Raw genomic sequence first — 20,454 nt, forward strand, 5'->3', positions numbered from 1 at the left:
GATTATGAGAAATGAAGTTATCTTTCAGGAGAAGACTCCGACCTATGTGCATTTAATTGACTTGATTCAAACTAGATCGTGGATTTGGTTTATTTCTTTTATTTCTCATAAATCTTTGTCGTTTGCTAATTGGTGTATGGATCCTAATCTTTGTATAACGCTAAATGCGACTAAGTTGTGATTGTTTCCTTCTTGTATTGGGTGGGCACCCCTTGTGCTCCTTTAATACAATTTTTCTTTATAAAATAAAAGAACTTTTGTAATTTTTCACCGTCAACAACTTGTATGGCTTATTTACTATTTTTTTTAAGAATTTTATGATTAAAGTATAAAATTGTTTGATCAAGATATACAAAGTAAAAAGAAACAAGTTCAGGTATTAAAATACAAGTTAAGAAAGTTACATGATTAGAAATACTCACGTGTAGAAATAAGATATACATAGTGCTTGTTAGCTAATTGAATTTTGGAAGATTCATAATGTAGAGAGAAGTCTTCATAGCCGTATTCAAGTGTTTTTTCTTTTTATTTTATATCTTCCAAAATTTAGGTCACAAATAAACTCTTAAATTTATTTTGTGAATTGATTTTTAAAGGCAAATGAAAAGAAATGGAAAACTTAAGAAATTAAAGAATTAAGAACCATAAAATACACTTTAAGATACCTATTAAGTCTTTCCTTCCTTTTCCTTACAAAACTCAACACACATAGAATCATAACATTAGGGACATATTAAATATAAGACACATAATATTTCAATACGAAAAGGGAAAAAATATAAAGATATTTTTACCCTTATATATAAATGCAAAATTCATTAACCGTCTCTCTATTATTTAAGAGAATCATTTCCCTATGAATGTGTATCTCATAGCTATAGCTTTTTTTTTTGATGAATTCTCATAGCTATAGCTAACAGCACATACTGCTGATAAGGTTTAATGCCATATCTGCATGAAACAACATAGCAATGGGGGTTATGGTCATTTTAGAACAAGGATATTTTGGTTTGCTACTCAATCTTGGTTCATATATAATAAAATGGGAATATTCATTCCAATCAAAGAAATGCATTTTAAGAGATAAATCAGAGAATGGTAGCAAACAAAAAGGAGCAGAGGAATTTTAAAGGGTCGCAATCCATCAACGTAAACTACACTCTCAATTCCCTTTCAAATATTCCATTCAACAGGACCCATTTTGTTTTTTGCAAATCCCAACACTCCTGTTAACAAATACTCAAATTAAACCCTAATTTGATTATTAAAGAACCAACAAAAGGAAATGTTTTTTTTATCAAACTATTATATATTATTAATAACCCATTAGCTGATATATATCGGTTCCCAAAAAAAATCACTTATTTTTTATTTGATAAGTTGAAATAAAAGTATATTGCAAAAAAAAAAATATGATTAATGATATTAATTAAGATAAAATAATTTATGCAAGAGTATTTACACTATCAATACATCACTTAACATTCATATATTAATTATCAATGACATATAAATTATATAATAACCATCAATAGATATTAAATTCATTTAATTAAATGATAAAAACTTGTAGTATATATACATTGACATAAATACATAGGCGACCAAAATATCTCAAGACAAATGATAGTTTAGCAAAATCGTCTGCATATAAGAATTATTGTGAGTCTATCACACTTTATGTCATTTCATAAGCTAAAATTTGATAATTGATCTTAGCAAAATAAACCTAACCCTCAATTTGATTTCCAGATTTAAACTCTATACATTATCCTTGGATTAAGAATTGAGAGCTGCTCCAGAAAATCGAGACTTCTATCAAGTAATGGAGAGGATAATTCTTTTTTTCTTTAATTTTTAAAGATAAAATTGTAATCTTAATATAACTAATAAAGATATAAATATTATTTTATTTTATGTTTTCTTTGTTTTTTCACACCTTTAATGGAAAGGGATTTTACTCGAGAAAATCCATTGTTACTTACAATTACGGTTAAGTATTTTGTTAGTAATTTAATGAAGAAGAAAAATACGTACTATTATACAGATAAGGTAACAAAACTTTAGAACCCAAGGTTCTCATTCTCTCTCTCTCACCCTCTCTTTCTCAGTTTCTCTATGCATATATAGTATTTCTATGCACATATCCCTCAGTTTCCATATATAACTATTAACCCTTTTCACAAACTTATTGTTCAAACCACCATCCCCAAAAGAACTTTCATATTTTCTCTTTCTCTTCATTTTTTATATGTTTAATCTGATTAGTAACTTTTAGTTTCTGGATTCACTTCCTTTAAAAATTTCCCATATAGCTGTTCCTTGAACCCTAATGGGATCCTCCTAAAAGGGCTAGCTAGTTCTCTCAAAACCAATGCCAAAATCATAAGTCACTCATGATAATATAATCACTGCTAAAAGTCCTTATTTTTCATCTCTTTTTGAATTCATCATTTCATTCTCATCAATTCATAGCTATACCCTCACTTCTTCCTCCTAACTATTCTTATTACTATATTTGTTTCACTTCACCTCACCCTTTTTTGTTTCTCTTTCATATTTCTCTATTCCAAATGTTCACTAATTCTCACCAAGTTATGAGAACCTTAGCACCTTTGAAAGAACCAGACCTAACCTTAAACATAAGCCTACCCTTTATTTCAGATTCTCAACCCAAAGTGGGAAGCTATAATAAAACCCTTTACAATGATATGTGCTCAACTTCTGAGTCAGGTAGTAGTGGAAGTGATTTAAGCCATGAGAATAATAACAATAATAGCTTTTTCCAACTTGGTCATCATCATAGTGAACCCTCTCTGAGATTAGGCTTTGAAACCACATGTTTGAATTTAAAACCCCTTATTCCATTACAACAAGGAGTCTCAAGAAATTCCAACCACTATTTCCAACCACATTTTTATGGCAGAGATTTCAAACGAAATGTGAGAATTGTTCATGGTATGAAAAGGAATGTTAGAGCTCCTAGGATGAGATGGACCACCACCCTCCATGCCCATTTTGTTCATGCAGTTCAGCTACTTGGTGGCCATGAAAGTAATTTCATTGAACTATTTTAATTTCAGATTGTATATAATGCTATGATTCATTAAAAGTTATTCGTTTATATCATTTTCTTTTTATATTCCTTATACAACTTGACTTACAAAATTTCAAAGGAAAAGTTTGATGTCATCTCTCATGTTCAAATTTTGTTTTACAAGCATCATTTTCCTTATCCTATGTTTATCAAGTATCCTATTAATTAATTTGTGGGGGAAAAGGCATGGGTTACTAGGTTACATCATAATGGAGATCCTATGTGTTTTTATTGGTATAATAGACTAATTAAAATGTATCATTCAATTAAATAGAAAAGTCATAAAAACAACAGGTAATTTGTGTTCGGTTAGATAGCTAATTTTGGGTTGTCTTGTCATTGCAGGGGCAACTCCAAAATCTGTTTTAGAGTTGATGAATGTTAAGGATCTAACCCTAGCACATGTCAAGAGTCACTTGCAGGTGGGGTTACTATTCCCATTTCTCCATATTTGGAATAGTCTTTCACCTTAATGAGTGAAGTTCCATTTTCCCTTATATTTTCTAGCTAGACAAAAAGATAAAACAAGAAAAGAATAAGAAGCTAGAAAAAGAAAGTGAAGTGTATTCGTAGTCCTTTTTAAGTTGCCTCCACTAGTGGGGAAAGTAGAACAAGGAGTTGGGACGAAAGGGAATCTATTTTCTTTGTTGTCTCATATCTTATCTTATACATTGTTTCGTACCAATAAAAACATGTCATATCAATTAAAAAATTTAAACATTCATTATTATTAATATTTTTGCTTTATTATCATTGACTCGAGACAACATATAAGACAGGATCTGAAACAATAAATATCTATTACTATTTTTCTTCTTGAAGTGGGTAATCTTAGCCTTGTGGACTTTTCTTCTGATTTTAATTTATGTGGGATGTTCAAGCAGATGTATAGAACAGTGAAGAGCACTGTCAAAGGCACAGGTAATACAATTGTGTGTTCCTTCTCAAGGACCCCATTTTGTCTTTTATTATTATGGAAATTATGATAATTCTCGTTACTTTTACTCATATGCCTTCTTATGCTTATTTTTAATGGTTAATAACAAATTTCTTTAACAATAACAATAATAGATAATCAATTATTATAAAGGATATCAAGAAAAAGAGATCAGAGTTAATGATGTTATTAGTATAACAATTTTATACATACAAATTTATTAACTTTTATTGAAGAAAAAATGTGGGTCTAGGTAATTTCTCTTTCCTAGTTATTTTCCACTCAAATTATTTGTACACAATTATTGTAAAAATAACATTTTTCTTAAAATATTGTAACTCTTATCCTTATTATTCACTTTAACTTCCTTGAGATCTTTGGTGATTCGAGTGTAATAGAAACTTTATGATTTGCTCTATTAGTTGTTCCCCTTTCAAAACAAAAATTGGTTTTCATAGGATAGATCTAACTTCAAATCCTTATAACTATGAGAATGAATTATTTAGCTGGTGTCTGACAAAGAAAAAACAACGGTTCTCTACTGTTCAATGAAAAATGCAGGTCCTGGACAGATTACACATATGGGATTAAGCAGCACAAAGCAAGAGATTACCAATAATCTGCATAATGGAGTTTCAACTTGTGATGTGAGAACCAATTTACCACACCCTCTGGAAAAAATCCACAGGTAAATATTGCATTTATCTCTCTTTTATTGTCATATCTAAGTAAAACAATGTGAAAGAAAGTAATAATATTGAGTTATTGGTTTCATCAGAATTATTAAAGTTATGTTAATGTACTATCATGCACGTATATTCACAAAGCCTCGTGTTTGGTTTTAGATTTTGGCCAATGTTTCCTGTTTTTGGCTTTTTGCTGAACTTTTTTTATAGTGTCCGTACATTGATTTTGAGGAACAAATCTTAGGGCTCTTTATGGTTTATCATTAGTGAAAATATTACATTTGAAGATGTTCAAATGAATAAAAAATTAGTTTGTGGGTGGTCATTTTCTACGTGAGAACTCAATGATGCTTTTACTCATCCATTAGATATTAAATGCCTAATATCAACAAAAAGGTCTAGCTAGCATTTGGTGCAAATCTCAATGTGTCATCATGCAATTTTTGGTTATTGTAACTTTGTGTGATATAATCAAGGTATTCTCTCACCCTATGAAAAATAAACTGATATCTTTTGGGGTATATGATTATTCAAAGAATTAAATCTTTGATTTTTTGACTAGGAATACATTATAGTCTTACATTACTATATTAATGTTGTGTTGGTTATTGTAATTGATATAGTAAGCTCCAAAAGGTTATTTCATTTGATCTCTGGTTGGTGGGCTTTGGATAAATAGTCACAAAGACATAGATTGTATACATTGCAATATCAAATAAATTAAATAACCATTGACGAATCATAACTTTAAATCCAGAGTATAATATATTAATTATATTGTTGATTGGTTTAGCATATAAAATTTGTTTAGAGATGCATTATTTACTTGCAATTTTCCCTACACTGATTGTGGAACAGCAAATCGATCTCCTCTTTTCATTCTAGTAAAAAGGAATAAAAACAAGGGGTGTCCTCTTTCAACCATGCGATGAATAAATGGGAAATTCATGCAAGTAAATTCACTTCATTTTAATTGCTCTTCACCCCGGATCACCTTATCGGTTTGTTTGCAAATTAGACTTTGGAGGGAAATAAAAATTTAAGAGTAAAGCATTCATTTGCCCTCCAAAATATAACTCGCAAACAAACCCTAAATTAATGTTTAAAACCATGTTCAAGGTTTTCCCTAACCACAATTAGATTATCAACAACATTGGCTCCCCTCTCATGAGATGGATATTAGGTGCATTTATTTGGACTTTGGATTTGGAGTTTTTATCACTAGTATTTTTTTATCGGCAAATATTAGAATATTAGTTGTTGTGAGTGAGATTAAAATCTTCAACCTCCTTCACTTCACACATTCTTTTTAACCATCATACCACTTTATAACTTCTTTTTTTATTTTTTAAATTTCACTAACCTTTTTTTATCACCACTATTGAGTGCTAAAATTGGCTAACCATTTCATTTATTGCTTAATAATATGTTTGCCTTCTATGCTAATTTATTTCCATACTTTATTCACTCAGGACACAGTGGAAATCAACAATAGAGACAAATACAAACAATAGTAGACAAAACCTCGAAATGGGTTTGATATATTCTCATCTCATGGGAAATGAAACCATGGTAAGTTGGGACATAGAGGGTCACAAATTGGACCTAACATTTGGCTTATAGTTTTTGTTGCATGCATGTACTATATATAATTTTCTAAATGGTTAATGGCATTGGTGTGATAATATTTAAACAGATTCATGAGCAAAATTATGGAGCCTTGTCGAATTGCATGGAGGAGACATTGGATTGTAGCCCTTTGTCACGTTCTGAAGCGATTCTTGATTTAGAATTCAGCCTTGGAAGGTCCAATTGGGAAGCAGAAAAATGCTGAATCATCAAGAGAGTTAACTCTTATGAAGTGTTAAATAAATGCTAACAATTACTTTCCTAGCTTGTTATTAGAAGGGAAAATGGTTTGTGCACTAAAGAGGTAGGTTTTTCATCATTATAAAAATTATGTGTATGAATGACTGAGAATGTAAAAATCTTGATATAAGTGTACACCATTAAACTCTTTTTAAGATAGTAGTACTACCCCATGATATTGGAAAGAGATGAATTATTATTCCAAATGTGAATGATTTTGTTGGTACTATATAAAGTTCTTTGATACTCTCAAAAGGCATTTAATTTTTTTTGTTTGAATACTCATTGTGGTCTTTTTTTAATTTTTGAATGTATCATGATTGGTCAGAAAAACACTTAATTATTAATATTTTAATTTAAATATATTTTTTTCAATCAATCACATCAAGTAGTGCATGGAGTATTTGACATACTTTATAAAATAGAAGATGCCTTCCTACTAGTACTACCCCATGACATCGGAAAGAGATGGATTATTATTCCACATATGAATCATTTTTTTGGTACTATATGAAATTCTTTCATGCTCTCAAAGGCATTTAATTTTTGTTTGAATACTCATTTTAATCTTTATAAATTTTTGTGTGTATCATTTTGATCACTAAAAATGAAAAAAAAAATCAATTTAATACTCAAAATCATCAATGCGAGTCAAAATAATCCTAATTAGAAGTAATAAAAATGTTAAAATGATCATTTTGATATTTTTTGAACCATTTTTTATATTAGATTTTTTAGGAACTAAATTGCTATACACAAAAAATTTGAGGGATCAAAATAAGTCTTTCCTCTCAATTCATTTTTATTTTTTGAAAACCCAATTCCCTCCCTATCTTATTTACAAAATTGTCATATTAGTCTCATCTTGAACCCCACCCAATCTTCATCCACCTATCCATGATACCAGTGTCAGCACCCACCACCACTACTCTATTAACCATCTCTCAGGCTTCCTCGTTCCCAATCAACCCAAAAAAACTCAACATATTAGTTTTGTGGCATATACTCACCAATTAATAGGGGGTCATTGAATATTAAAACTCAAAGTGGAGCATGAAAGGTGGCCCCTATTTCAGTTTTGTCTGAAAAGAAAGATGGGAAAATGGGATAATGTTGTTTGCTTAAAAACATATGCTTGAGTCCAAAGAAGTTCAGGCATTGTCTTTGATGTTGTCATTTTGAGTGGAGGGTATAAAAGTTCAAAAGAAAGCAAAATGGCTCTTTCAGTCCATGGACCATGACTTATAGTTAAGCCAAAATAGGACCCATTTAGGAATGCTTTGTCTAGGTGGGTAAGTTTCGTGCCAGGCCATCATAACATCCTTTTTAAGTTTTCATCATATTTGGATCCAAGACACTTGTATATTGAAGCTAAAAAAAGGAATTATTTTTCACGAGGATCCACACCAGAATATACTGATATTTGATGTCTCATTTTCAACCTTGGTAGAATTTGTACATTAAGCTATCTTTTTATGTGTCTTGTGATGAAAACGTTGTTTGTTAGGCAAAGTATGTCATGTCACATCTCCCTAGATATTTCATTAAATAATTATATTTAGTTGTTCTTTATATATTAGTTAGGGTGGTAATATGGGCCAGCCCGACCTGGCTTGCCTTTGGCCCGTCATAATATGGGCTGGCCCGGTCCTTATAATTATAAGGGCTCAAAATGCCAGCCCGACCCATATTTAGTAGGGCTGGCAGGCCGGCGGGCTGACCCGTTTTTTTTTTCTTTTTAAAATTAAACAAGAATGTTATATGATTGTAGAGGTAAAAAATAAATGGAATATAACAATTGCATAGACAAACAACATTTCCATACCCCAATGACCATGTCATATAGTTTCTACAAACCTCACAAACAAACAATGAATATTAAATAAATGTAAAAAAGTGCGATAACTTATGTTGGTGATTGTTTGAATTTGGACGTTATTAAGTAATTGACGAGGTAAATAATAAAAGTAGTATTGAATGAAGTATATATATTCATATCGTATAATGCCCATAAGTGGGTAGATCGTTGATGTAAAAATAAACTAATAAAAGTTGGAGCTTGATGATTCCAAATATCCAGCGGAACATATTAATTGGAAAACATCAAATCAACGGGATGTTATTGATACAGTGATTTAAGGATTCGCTAGATCATGGTAATCAAAATATCAAAGGTAATTCCTGAGAGGTAGACATATACCCCAAAAAGATTAATTTCTTATTCAAAAAGTAAGAAGATACCCTTGATAATTTAAGAAAAAATAATCAAAAAAACCTCAAAACTTTGGCATTTGATACAAATTTACCCTTCCCAAATAATACTCATGTCTTTAACATTAAATGCAAATTTACCTTTACAATCTTTTTAAGTCTCAGTCAAGCCCCTTCTAATTTCAATCCTTTTATTTTCTTGCCATTTATTACATTTCAGTTCTTTTAATTTCAGACCTTTTTTTAAATTACCGGACAATCTTTTACTTTTTGTCCAAGTTCTTCATTTTCAAATCCACAAAAACATTTATTGAACAAAATTACTTTAGAAACTTGTCATAACCCATACAATTTCAAAATTTATGTGAAAAACTTGTTTCAAAATTAATCACCATTCGTGTAAGCTGGATTTCTAGTGATACTTGGAGATGGGATCTTGACGGATCAAGTGACTATGTGGTGAAAATATCTTACTTGGCTGAGATGAATGAACATCAATCTTCCTTAGGTATTGTGCTAAAAAATTGTTGGATTAATTGTTTGCCTTCAAATGTTTGTTGTTTTGTCTGGAAACTCTTAAGAGGTCGTCTCCCAACAAATGATGAACTTCTTAAGAGGAATATTATTGCGAGGGCGGAAGATATGGTTTGTATTTTTTGCAATAATCATATTGAAACTATTGACCACTTTTTTATATCTTGTGACTTTGTTGCAAGTGTTTGGAAAGGTTTTTACACTTGGCTTCAAGTTCCTATCACAATACCTTCAACAATTATGGATTTTTTCAAGCTTCATGATACTTTTAAAAGCGATACTTGTGTAAAGGTGTGGAGAATACTTTGGTTCGCATTGGTTTGGTCAGTGTGGATTATGAGAAATGAAGTTATCTTTCAGGAGAAGACTCCGACCTATGTGCATTTAATTGACTTGATTCAAACTAGATCGTGGATTTGGTTTATTTCTTTTATTTCTCATAAATCTTTGTCGTTTGCTAATTGGTGTATGGATCCTAATCTTTGTATAACGCTAAGTGCGACTAAGTTGTGATTGTTTCCTTCTTGTATTGGGTGGGCACCCCTTGTGCTCCTTTAATACAATTTTTCTTTATAAAATAAAAGAACTTTTGTAATTTTTCACCGTCAACAACTTGTATGGCTTATTTACTATTTTTTTTAAGAATTTTATGATTAAAGTATAAAATTGTTTGATCAAGATATACAAAGTAAAAAGAAACAAGTTCAGGTATTAAAATACAAGTTAAGAAAGTTACATGATTAGAAATACTCACGTGTAGAAATAAGATATACATAGTGCTTGTTAGCTAATTGAATTTTGGAAGATTCATAATGTAGAGAGAAGTCTTCATAGCCGTATTCAAGTGTTTTTTCTTTTTATTTTATATCTTCCAAAATTTAGGTCACAAATAAACTCTTAAATTTATTTTGTGAATTGATTTTTAAAGGCAAATGAAAAGAAATGGAAAACTTAAGAAATTAAAGAATTAAGAACCATAAAATACACTTTAAGATACCTATTAAGTCTTTCCTTCCTTTTCCTTACAAAACTCAACACACATAGAATCATAACATTAGGGACATATTAAATATAAGACACATAATATTTCAATACGAAAAGGGAAAAAATATAAAGATATTTTTACCCTTATATATAAATGCAAAATTCATTAACCGTCTCTCTATTATTTAAGAGAATCATTTCCCTATGAATGTGTATCTCATAGCTATAGCTTTTTTTTTTGATGAATTCTCATAGCTATAGCTAACAGCACATACTGCTGATAAGGTTTAATGCCATATCTGCATGAAACAACATAGCAATGGGGGTTATGGTCATTTTAGAACAAGGATATTTTGGTTTGCTACTCAATCTTGGTTCATATATAATAAAATGGGAATATTCATTCCAATCAAAGAAATGCATTTTAAGAGATAAATCAGAGAATGGTAGCAAACAAAAAGGAGCAGAGGAATTTTAAAGGGTCGCAATCCATCAACGTAAACTACACTCTCAATTCCCTTTCAAATATTCCATTCAACAGGACCCATTTTGTTTTTTGCAAATCCCAACACTCCTGTTAACAAATACTCAAATTAAACCCTAATTTGATTATTAAAGAACCAACAAAAGGAAATGTTTTTTTTATCAAACTATTATATATTATTAATAACCCATTAGCTGATATATATCGGTTCCCAAAAAAAATCACTTATTTTTTATTTGATAAGTTGAAATAAAAGTATATTGCAAAAAAAAAAATATGATTAATGATATTAATTAAGATAAAATAATTTATGCAAGAGTATTTACACTATCAATACATCACTTAACATTCATATATTAATTATCAATGACATATAAATTATATAATAACCATCAATAGATATTAAATTCATTTAATTAAATGATAAAAACTTGTAGTATATATACATTGACATAAATACATAGGCGACCAAAATATCTCAAGACAAATGATAGTTTAGCAAAATCGTCTGCATATAAGAATTATTGTGAGTCTATCACACTTTATGTCATTTCATAAGCTAAAATTTGATAATTGATCTTAGCAAAATAAACCTAACCCTCAATTTGATTTCCAGATTTAAACTCTATACATTATCCTTGGATTAAGAATTGAGAGCTGCTCCAGAAAATCGAGACTTCTATCAAGTAATGGAGAGGATAATTCTTTTTTTCTTTAATTTTTAAAGATAAAATTGTAATCTTAATATAACTAATAAAGATATAAATATTATTTTATTTTATGTTTTCTTTGTTTTTTCACACCTTTAATGGAAAGGGATTTTACTCGAGAAAATCCATTGTTACTTACAATTACGGTTAAGTATTTTGTTAGTAATTTAATGAAGAAGAAAAATACGTACTATTATACAGATAAGGTAACAAAACTTTAGAACCCAAGGTTCTCATTCTCTCTCTCTCACCCTCTCTTTCTCAGTTTCTCTATGCATATATAGTATTTCTATGCACATATCCCTCAGTTTCCATATATAACTATTAACCCTTTTCACAAACTTATTGTTCAAACCACCATCCCCAAAAGAACTTTCATATTTTCTCTTTCTCTTCATTTTTTATATGTTTAATCTGATTAGTAACTTTTAGTTTCTGGATTCACTTCCTTTAAAAATTTCCCATATAGCTGTTCCTTGAACCCTAATGGGATCCTCCTAAAAGGGCTAGCTAGTTCTCTCAAAACCAATGCCAAAATCATAAGTCACTCATGATAATATAATCACTGCTAAAAGTCCTTATTTTTCATCTCTTTTTGAATTCATCATTTCATTCTCATCAATTCATAGCTATACCCTCACTTCTTCCTCCTAACTATTCTTATTACTATATTTGTTTCACTTCACCTCACCCTTTTTTGTTTCTCTTTCATATTTCTCTATTCCAAATGTTCACTAATTCTCACCAAGTTATGAGAACCTTAGCACCTTTGAAAGAACCAGACCTAACCTTAAACATAAGCCTACCCTTTATTTCAGATTCTCAACCCAAAGTGGGAAGCTATAATAAAACCCTTTACAATGATATGTGCTCAACTTCTGAGTCAGGTAGTAGTGGAAGTGATTTAAGCCATGAGAATAATAACAATAATAGCTTTTTCCAACTTGGTCATCATCATAGTGAACCCTCTCTGAGATTAGGCTTTGAAACCACATGTTTGAATTTAAAACCCCTTATTCCATTACAACAAGGAGTCTCAAGAAATTCCAACCACTATTTCCAACCACATTTTTATGGCAGAGATTTCAAACGAAATGTGAGAATTGTTCATGGTATGAAAAGGAATGTTAGAGCTCCTAGGATGAGATGGACCACCACCCTCCATGCCCATTTTGTTCATGCAGTTCAGCTACTTGGTGGCCATGAAAGTAATTTCATTGAACTATTTTAATTTCAGATTGTATATAATGCTATGATTCATTAAAAGTTATTCGTTTATATCATTTTCTTTTTATATTCCTTATACAACTTGACTTACAAAATTTCAAAGGAAAAGTTTGATGTCATCTCTCATGTTCAAATTTTGTTTTACAAGCATCATTTTCCTTATCCTATGTTTATCAAGTATCCTATTAATTAATTTGTGGGGGAAAAGGCATGGGTTACTAGGTTACATCATAATGGAGATCCTATGTGTTTTTATTGGTATAATAGACTAATTAAAATGTATCATTCAATTAAATAGAAAAGTCATAAAAACAACAGGTAATTTGTGTTCGGTTAGATAGCTAATTTTGGGTTGTCTTGTCATTGCAGGGGCAACTCCAAAATCTGTTTTAGAGTTGATGAATGTTAAGGATCTAACCCTAGCACATGTCAAGAGTCACTTGCAGGTGGGGTTACTATTCCCATTTCTCCATATTTGGAATAGTCTTTCACCTTAATGAGTGAAGTTCCATTTTCCCTTATATTTTCTAGCTAGACAAAAAGATAAAACAAGAAAAGAATAAGAAGCTAGAAAAAGAAAGTGAAGTGTATTCGTAGTCCTTTTTAAGTTGCCTCCACTAGTGGGGAAAGTAGAACAAGGAGTTGGGACGAAAGGGAATCTATTTTCTTTGTTGTCTCATATCTTATCTTATACATTGTTTCGTACCAATAAAAACATGTCATATCAATTAAAAAATTTAAACATTCATTATTATTAATATTTTTGCTTTATTATCATTGACTCGAGACAACATATAAGACAGGATCTGAAACAATAAATATCTATTACTATTTTTCTTCTTGAAGTGGGTAATCTTAGCCTTGTGGACTTTTCTTCTGATTTTAATTTATGTGGGATGTTCAAGCAGATGTATAGAACAGTGAAGAGCACTGTCAAAGGCACAGGTAATACAATTGTGTGTTCCTTCTCAAGGACCCCATTTTGTCTTTTATTATTATGGAAATTATGATAATTCTCGTTACTTTTACTCATATGCCTTCTTATGCTTATTTTTAATGGTTAATAACAAATTTCTTTAACAATAACAATAATAGATAATCAATTATTATAAAGGATATCAAGAAAAAGAGATCAGAGTTAATGATGTTATTAGTATAACAATTTTATACATACAAATTTATTAACTTTTATTGAAGAAAAAATGTGGGTCTAGGTAATTTCTCTTTCCTAGTTATTTTCCACTCAAATTATTTGTACACAATTATTGTAAAAATAACATTTTTCTTAAAATATTGTAACTCTTATCCTTATTATTCACTTTAACTTCCTTGAGATCTTTGGTGATTCGAGTGTAATAGAAACTTTATGATTTGCTCTATTAGTTGTTCCCCTTTCAAAACAAAAATTGGTTTTCATAGGATAGATCTAACTTCAAATCCTTATAACTATGAGAATGAATTATTTAGCTGGTGTCTGACAAAGAAAAAACAACGGTTCTCTACTGTTCAATGAAAAATGCAGGTCCTGGACAGATTACACATATGGGATTAAGCAGCACAAAGCAAGAGATTACCAATAATCTGCATAATGGAGTTTCAACTTGTGATGTGAGAACCAATTTACCACACCCTCTGGAAAAAATCCACAGGTAAATATTGCATTTATCTCTCTTTTATTGTCATATCTAAGTAAAACAATGTGAAAGAAAGTAATAATATTGAGTTATTGGTTTCATCAGAATTATTAAAGTTATGTTAATGTACTATCATGCACGTATATTCACAAAGCCTCGTGTTTGGTTTTAGATTTTGGCCAATGTTTCCTGTTTTTGGCTTTTTGCTGAACTTTTTTTATAGTGTCCGTACATTGATTTTGAGGAACAAATCTTAGGGCTCTTTATGGTTTATCATTAGTGAAAATATTACATTTGAAGATGTTCAAATGAATAAAAAATTAGTTTGTGGGTGGTCATTTTCTACGTGAGAACTCAATGATGCTTTTACTCATCCATTAGATATTAAATGCCTAATATCAACAAAAAGGTCTAGCTAGCATTTGGTGCAAATCTCAATGTGTCATCATGCAATTTTTGGTTATTGTAACTTTGTGTGATATAATCAAGGTATTCTCTCACCCTATGAAAAATAAACTGATATCTTTTGGGGTATATGATTATTCAAAGAATTAAATCTTTGATTTTTTGACTAGGAATACATTATAGTCTTACATTACTATATTAATGTTGTGTTGGTTATTGTAATTGATATAGTAAGCTCCAAAAGGTTATTTCATTTGATCTCTGGTTGGTGGGCTTTGGATAAATAGTCACAAAGACATAGATTGTATACATTGCAATATCAAATAAATTAAATAACCATTGACGAATCATAACTTTAAATCCAGAGTATAATATATTAATTATATTGTTGATTGGTTTAGCATATAAAATTTGTTTAGAGATGCATTATTTACTTGCAATTTTCCCTACACTGATTGTGGAACAGCAAATCGATCTCCTCTTTTCATTCTAGTAAAAAGGAATAAAAACAAGGGGTAGTCCTCTTTCAACCATGCGATGAATAAATGGGAAATTCATGCAAGTAAATTCACTTCATTTTAATTGCTCTTCACCCCGGATCACCTTATCGGTTTGTTTGCAAATTAGACTTTGGAGGGAAATAAAAATTTAAGAGTAAAGCATTCATTTGCCCTCCAAAATATAACTCGCAAACAAACCCTAAATTAATGTTTAAAACCATGTTCAAGGTTTTCCCTAACCACAATTAGATTATCAACAACATTGGCTCCCCTCTCATGAGATGGATATTAGGTGCATTTATTTGGACTTTGGATTTGGAGTTTTTATCACTAGTATTTTTTTATCGGCAAATATTAGAATATTAGTTGTTGTGAGTGAGATTAAAATCTTCAACCTCCTTCACTTCACACATTCTTTTTAACCATCATACCACTTTATAACTTCTTTTTTTATTTTTTAAATTTCACTAACCTTTTTTTATCACCACTATTGAGTGCTAAAATTGGCTAACCATTTCATTTATTGCTTAATAATATGTTTGCCTTCTATGCTAATTTATTTCCATACTTTATTCACTCAGGACACAGTGGAAATCAACAATAGAGACAAATACAAACAATAGTAGACAAAACCTCGAAATGGGTTTGATATATTCTCATCTCATGGGAAATGAAACCATGGTAAGTTGGGACATAGAGGGTCACAAATTGGACCTAACATTTGGCTTATAGTTTTTGTTGCATGCATGTACTATATATAATTTTCTAAATGGTTAATGGCATTGGTGTGATAATATTTAAACAGATTCATGAGCAAAATTATGGAGCCTTGTCGAATTGCATGGAGGAGACATTGGATTGTAGCCCTTTGTCACGTTCTGAAGCGATTCTTGATTTAGAATTCAGCCTTGGAAGGTCCAATTGGGAAGCAGAAAAATGCTGAATCATCAAGAGAGTTAACTCTTATGAAGTGTTAAATAAATGCTAACAATTACTTTCCTAGCTTGTTATTAGAAGGGAAAATGGTTTGTGCACTAAAGAGGTAGGTTTTTCATCATTATAAAAATTATGTGTATGAATGACTGAGAATGTAAAAATCTTGATATAAGTGTACACCATTAAACTCTTTTTAAGATAGTAGTACTACCCCATGATATTGGAAAGAGATGAATTATTATTCCAAATGTGAATGATTTTGTTGGTACTATATAAAGTTCTTTGATACTCTCAAAAGGCATTTAATTTTTTTTGTTTGAATACTCATTGTGGTCTTTTTTTAATTTTTGAATGTATCATGATTGGTCAGAAAAACACTTAATTATTAATATTTTAATTTAAATATATTTTTTTCAATCAATCACATCAAGTAGTGCATGGAGTATTTGACATACTTTATAAAATAGAAGATGCCTTCCTACTAGTACTACCCCATGACATCGGAAAGAGATGGATTATTATTCCACATATGAATCATTTTTTTGGTACTATATGAAATTCTTTCATGCTCTCAAAGGCATTTAATTTTTGTTTGAATACTCATTTTAATCTTTATAAATTTTTGTGTGTATCATTTTGATCACTAAAAATGAAAAAAAAAATCAATTTAATACTCAAAATCATCAATGCGAGTCAAAATAATCCTAATTAGAAGTAATAAAAATGTTAAAATGATCATTTTGATATTTTTTGAACCATTTTTTATATTAGATTTTTTAGGAACTAAATTGCTATACACAAAAAATTTGAGGGATCAAAATAAGTCTTTCCTCTCAATTCATTTTTATTTTTTGAAAACCCAATTCCCTCCCTATCTTATTTACAAAATTGTCATATTAGTCTCATCTTGAACCCCACCCAATCTTCATCCACCTATCCATGATACCAGTGTCAGCACCCACCACCACTACTCTATTAACCATCTCTCAGGCTTCCTCGTTCCCAATCAACCCAAAAAAACTCAACATATTAGTTTTGTGGCATATACTCACCAATTAATAGGGGGTCATTGAATATTAAAACTCAAAGTGGAGCATGAAAGGTGGCCCCTATTTCAGTTTTGTCTGAAAAGAAAGATGGGAAAATGGGATAATGTTGTTTGCTTAAAAACATATGCTTGAGTCCAAAGAAGTTCAGGCATTGTCTTTGATGTTGTCATTTTGAGTGGAGGGTATAAAAGTTCAAAAGAAAGCAAAATGGCTCTTTCAGTCCATGGACCATGACTTATAGTTAAGCCAAAATAGGACCCATTTAGGAATGCTTTGTCTAGGTGGGTAAGTTTCGTGCCAGGCCATCATAACATCCTTTTTAAGTTTTCATCATATTTGGATCCAAGACACTTGTATATTGAAGCTAAAAAAAGGAATTATTTTTCACGAGGATCCACACCAGAATATACTGATATTTGATGTCTCATTTTCAACCTTGGTAGAATTTGTACATTAAGCTATCTTTTTATGTGTCTTGTGATGAAAACGTTGTTTGTTAGGCAAAGTATGTCATGTCACATCTCCCTAGATATTTCATTAAATAATTATATTTAGTTGTTCTTTATATATTAGTTAGGGTGGTAATATGGGCCAGCCCGACCTGGCTTGCCTTTGGCCCGTCATAATATGGGCTGGCCCGGTCCTTATAATTATAAGGGCTCAAAATGCCAGCCCGACCCATATTTAGTAGGGCTGGCAGGCCGGCGGGCTGACCCGTTTTTTTTTTCTTTTTAAAATTAGACAAAAATAAATAATTCAAACAATTCATAAATGTCTTTTAAAACAAAAAATCACAAACAAAAGACACAATCTCATAATAACATATTGCATTAGTACAAAACTTGTAAATTCTAAACAATAAACCACCATAGTCTTAAACTTTTAGATTCCTAGTTCACAATAAAGCTTATAATTTCTAAGTTTTAAAAAGTATATAAGAATCAAAACTATTATATTATAAATCAATCACAATAAAGTATATATATTACTCAATTTAATTTGAATTTGACTACATTAAAAATATAAATTGAAACATAATCGAATTCAATTAATTTTCCAAAAGGAATCAAAATCAGTAGTTTTGTTTGAGTTTCCAATTTTCCATTTCAATTAGTTAAAGGTTTAAATTTGATTCAAACACCCCTAACTGTTAGTGAAACTCCACCTTTATCTGATAATAAGTACAATAATTGGATAAGAGTGAAGATAATAGATAACTACATAAAGAGATATTAAATGTTCACTTTACAAAGAGAAAGAAGAATTATATGTTTAAGCATCCAAACATAAGTTAAAATTGTAAAAGTTTAATCTTAACTGCAATGAGCAACATGATAGACAAATGAACTAATCTTAATGTTGGCCCGTCGGGCCAGCCCGGCCCGACCCTCCATGGCCCGTCTAAAAAACGGGCTTCCAAAATGGGTTGAATACAGGCTTTTGGGCTAAAACCCTCAACCCGACCCGCTAAAAACACCTATCCAAACGGGCTGGCCCGTCGGGCCAAGCCCATTTTGCCATCCCTAATATTAGTAATGCATTGCTTAAGTGAATCTAATAATTCTACACAAGTGTATTAAATAAAAACCCTATAAATATTTTTATGGACGAGAGCATATCTGTTATCCTGAAAAGTATATTACTTCATATAATATTTGGTTTGATTGATTGAAAAGATTATAATTAAATTAAAAGTTGATAGTTAAGTGTTTTTCTGATCATTTACAACAAATAGTATATAAAATGACACAATTTGTGAAAGAGGATATGGTGAATTTGATGTTTAACTAATTATTGTTACTCTTAGTCATATAGAGTTTATTGGATTTAATCCATAATCCATGTAAATCTTGCAAGTCAAAATGTATTTTGCCAAAAATACATTTTACATTTCACGCCGGAGAATAAGATATCTTAAGAAGAATGTATTGTGACTTATTGTCACTACCCCACCTTCGTAGGCGCGACGAGAAATATGCAAATAAATACAATAGAATCGTCATCAATGGTTTTTGGAGCGAAAAGATGAAAAAACCAAAATTTGAAAACATGGTTGATTTGCTCAAAGATAGAAATCGAGTTCGGGAGTCGGTTACGGATGAGGAATGTGTTAGGCGCATCATGCCGTCCGTTATAAAAATGGTACCTAGATCAATTATGTGGATATTCGTTCAAAACATGAATTTTACTCTCACGTTATTACACAAAAAGAAAGACAACAAAAAAAGATTTATATTTTTGTGTGCCTGACAGGGGAATATTTGCTCATACGTATCTCTATCTGCAATAGAAATCAATGCTACTTAGTTCTTTTAGAAAATAGTTGATTATTCAACATATTTTTATTTTTATTTTTATTTTATTCATATAAAAAATAAAAAGGCAAGGTGGCGCGACAATGTACTAGTCATATAGTGTAGCCACATCACCTTGCTTAAACGACATAAAGTAGCGCGACAAAACACTAAGCCTATAGTGGAACCACTTCACGTCACTTTTAAAATTATTTGAAAATTTTATTTTTACAAGATAAAGATAACATGACAAGATACAAGGCCTATAGTGAGACCTTATCTCGTTTTAGACAACATGAAGTAGCACGACAAGACACTTGGCCTATAGTGAAACTACTTCATATTATTTTAAAAATATTTTTCTTTATTGCATTTACACGTTACCTTTAAACTTATTTGAAAATTTATTTTACAAGATAAGGTAACACGACAAGGTACTAGGCTTATAGTGAGGTTACCTTACTCATTTTAGACGACATGAAGTGACGCGACAAGGCACCCGGCCTATAATGACACCACTTCACATTGCTTTTTAAAAAAAAATACTTTTATTGCATTTATACATACATACATATATATATATATATATATATATTATTAACTAATTAGACAAAATAATAAATAGAAATAAACAAAACCAACGAACATTAATCAGGAAATAAAATAATTAAAATAATAAAAAATAAAACAAAATTTATTTAAATTTAAAGAATAAGAAATGAGTAAATAATAAAAGATTTAAGGGGGTTTAGGGTTACAAATTAATTTAGGGGTTATGTTTTAAAATCAATTTGGGGAGGTTTAACGTAAAATCAACTTGGGATTTAGGTTAAAACTAGATTGAGAATTAGGATTTTGGGGTAAAAATTAAATGGGGTTTAGGTTTAGGGTTTGAAA

The 20,454-nt window shown here is 30.4% G+C and overlaps 2 protein-coding genes across 4 annotated transcripts; both read left to right on the forward strand.

Moving 5' to 3' along the window:
• On the forward strand, positions 2,080 to 6,823 carry LOC109347656 (probable transcription factor KAN4). 2 transcript variants are annotated; one of them, XM_019587611.1, is made up of 6 exons: positions 2,083 to 3,054; positions 3,443 to 3,519; positions 3,982 to 4,018; positions 4,596 to 4,722; positions 6,193 to 6,292; positions 6,417 to 6,823. In XM_019587611.1, the coding sequence occupies exons 1-6, from the start codon at positions 2,574 to 2,576 to the stop codon at positions 6,552 to 6,554; spliced, it is 960 nt and encodes a 319-aa protein (XP_019443156.1). In that variant the 5' UTR covers positions 2,083 to 2,573; the 3' UTR covers positions 6,555 to 6,823. The 2 variants fall into 2 exon arrangements, with proteins under 2 accessions (XP_019443158.1, XP_019443156.1); XM_019587613.1 differs by lacking the exon at positions 6,193 to 6,292 and having other exon boundaries at positions 2,080 to 3,054; positions 6,417 to 6,542.
• Positions 11,746 to 16,490, forward strand: LOC109347657 (probable transcription factor KAN4). Of its 2 annotated transcripts, XM_019587614.1 has the most exons (6): positions 11,749 to 12,720; positions 13,109 to 13,185; positions 13,648 to 13,684; positions 14,262 to 14,388; positions 15,860 to 15,959; positions 16,084 to 16,490. In XM_019587614.1, exons 1-6 carry the CDS (start codon positions 12,240 to 12,242, stop codon positions 16,219 to 16,221), a joined length of 960 nt encoding a protein of 319 aa, XP_019443159.1. In that variant the 5' UTR covers positions 11,749 to 12,239; the 3' UTR covers positions 16,222 to 16,490. The 2 variants fall into 2 exon arrangements, with proteins under 2 accessions (XP_019443160.1, XP_019443159.1); XM_019587615.1 differs by lacking the exon at positions 15,860 to 15,959 and having other exon boundaries at positions 11,746 to 12,720; positions 16,084 to 16,209.

The sequence above is a fragment of the Lupinus angustifolius genome, chromosome LG05 (assembly GCF_001865875.1).
Source record: "Lupinus angustifolius cultivar Tanjil chromosome LG05, LupAngTanjil_v1.0, whole genome shotgun sequence".
NCBI lineage: Eukaryota > Viridiplantae > Streptophyta > Magnoliopsida > Fabales > Fabaceae > Lupinus > Lupinus angustifolius.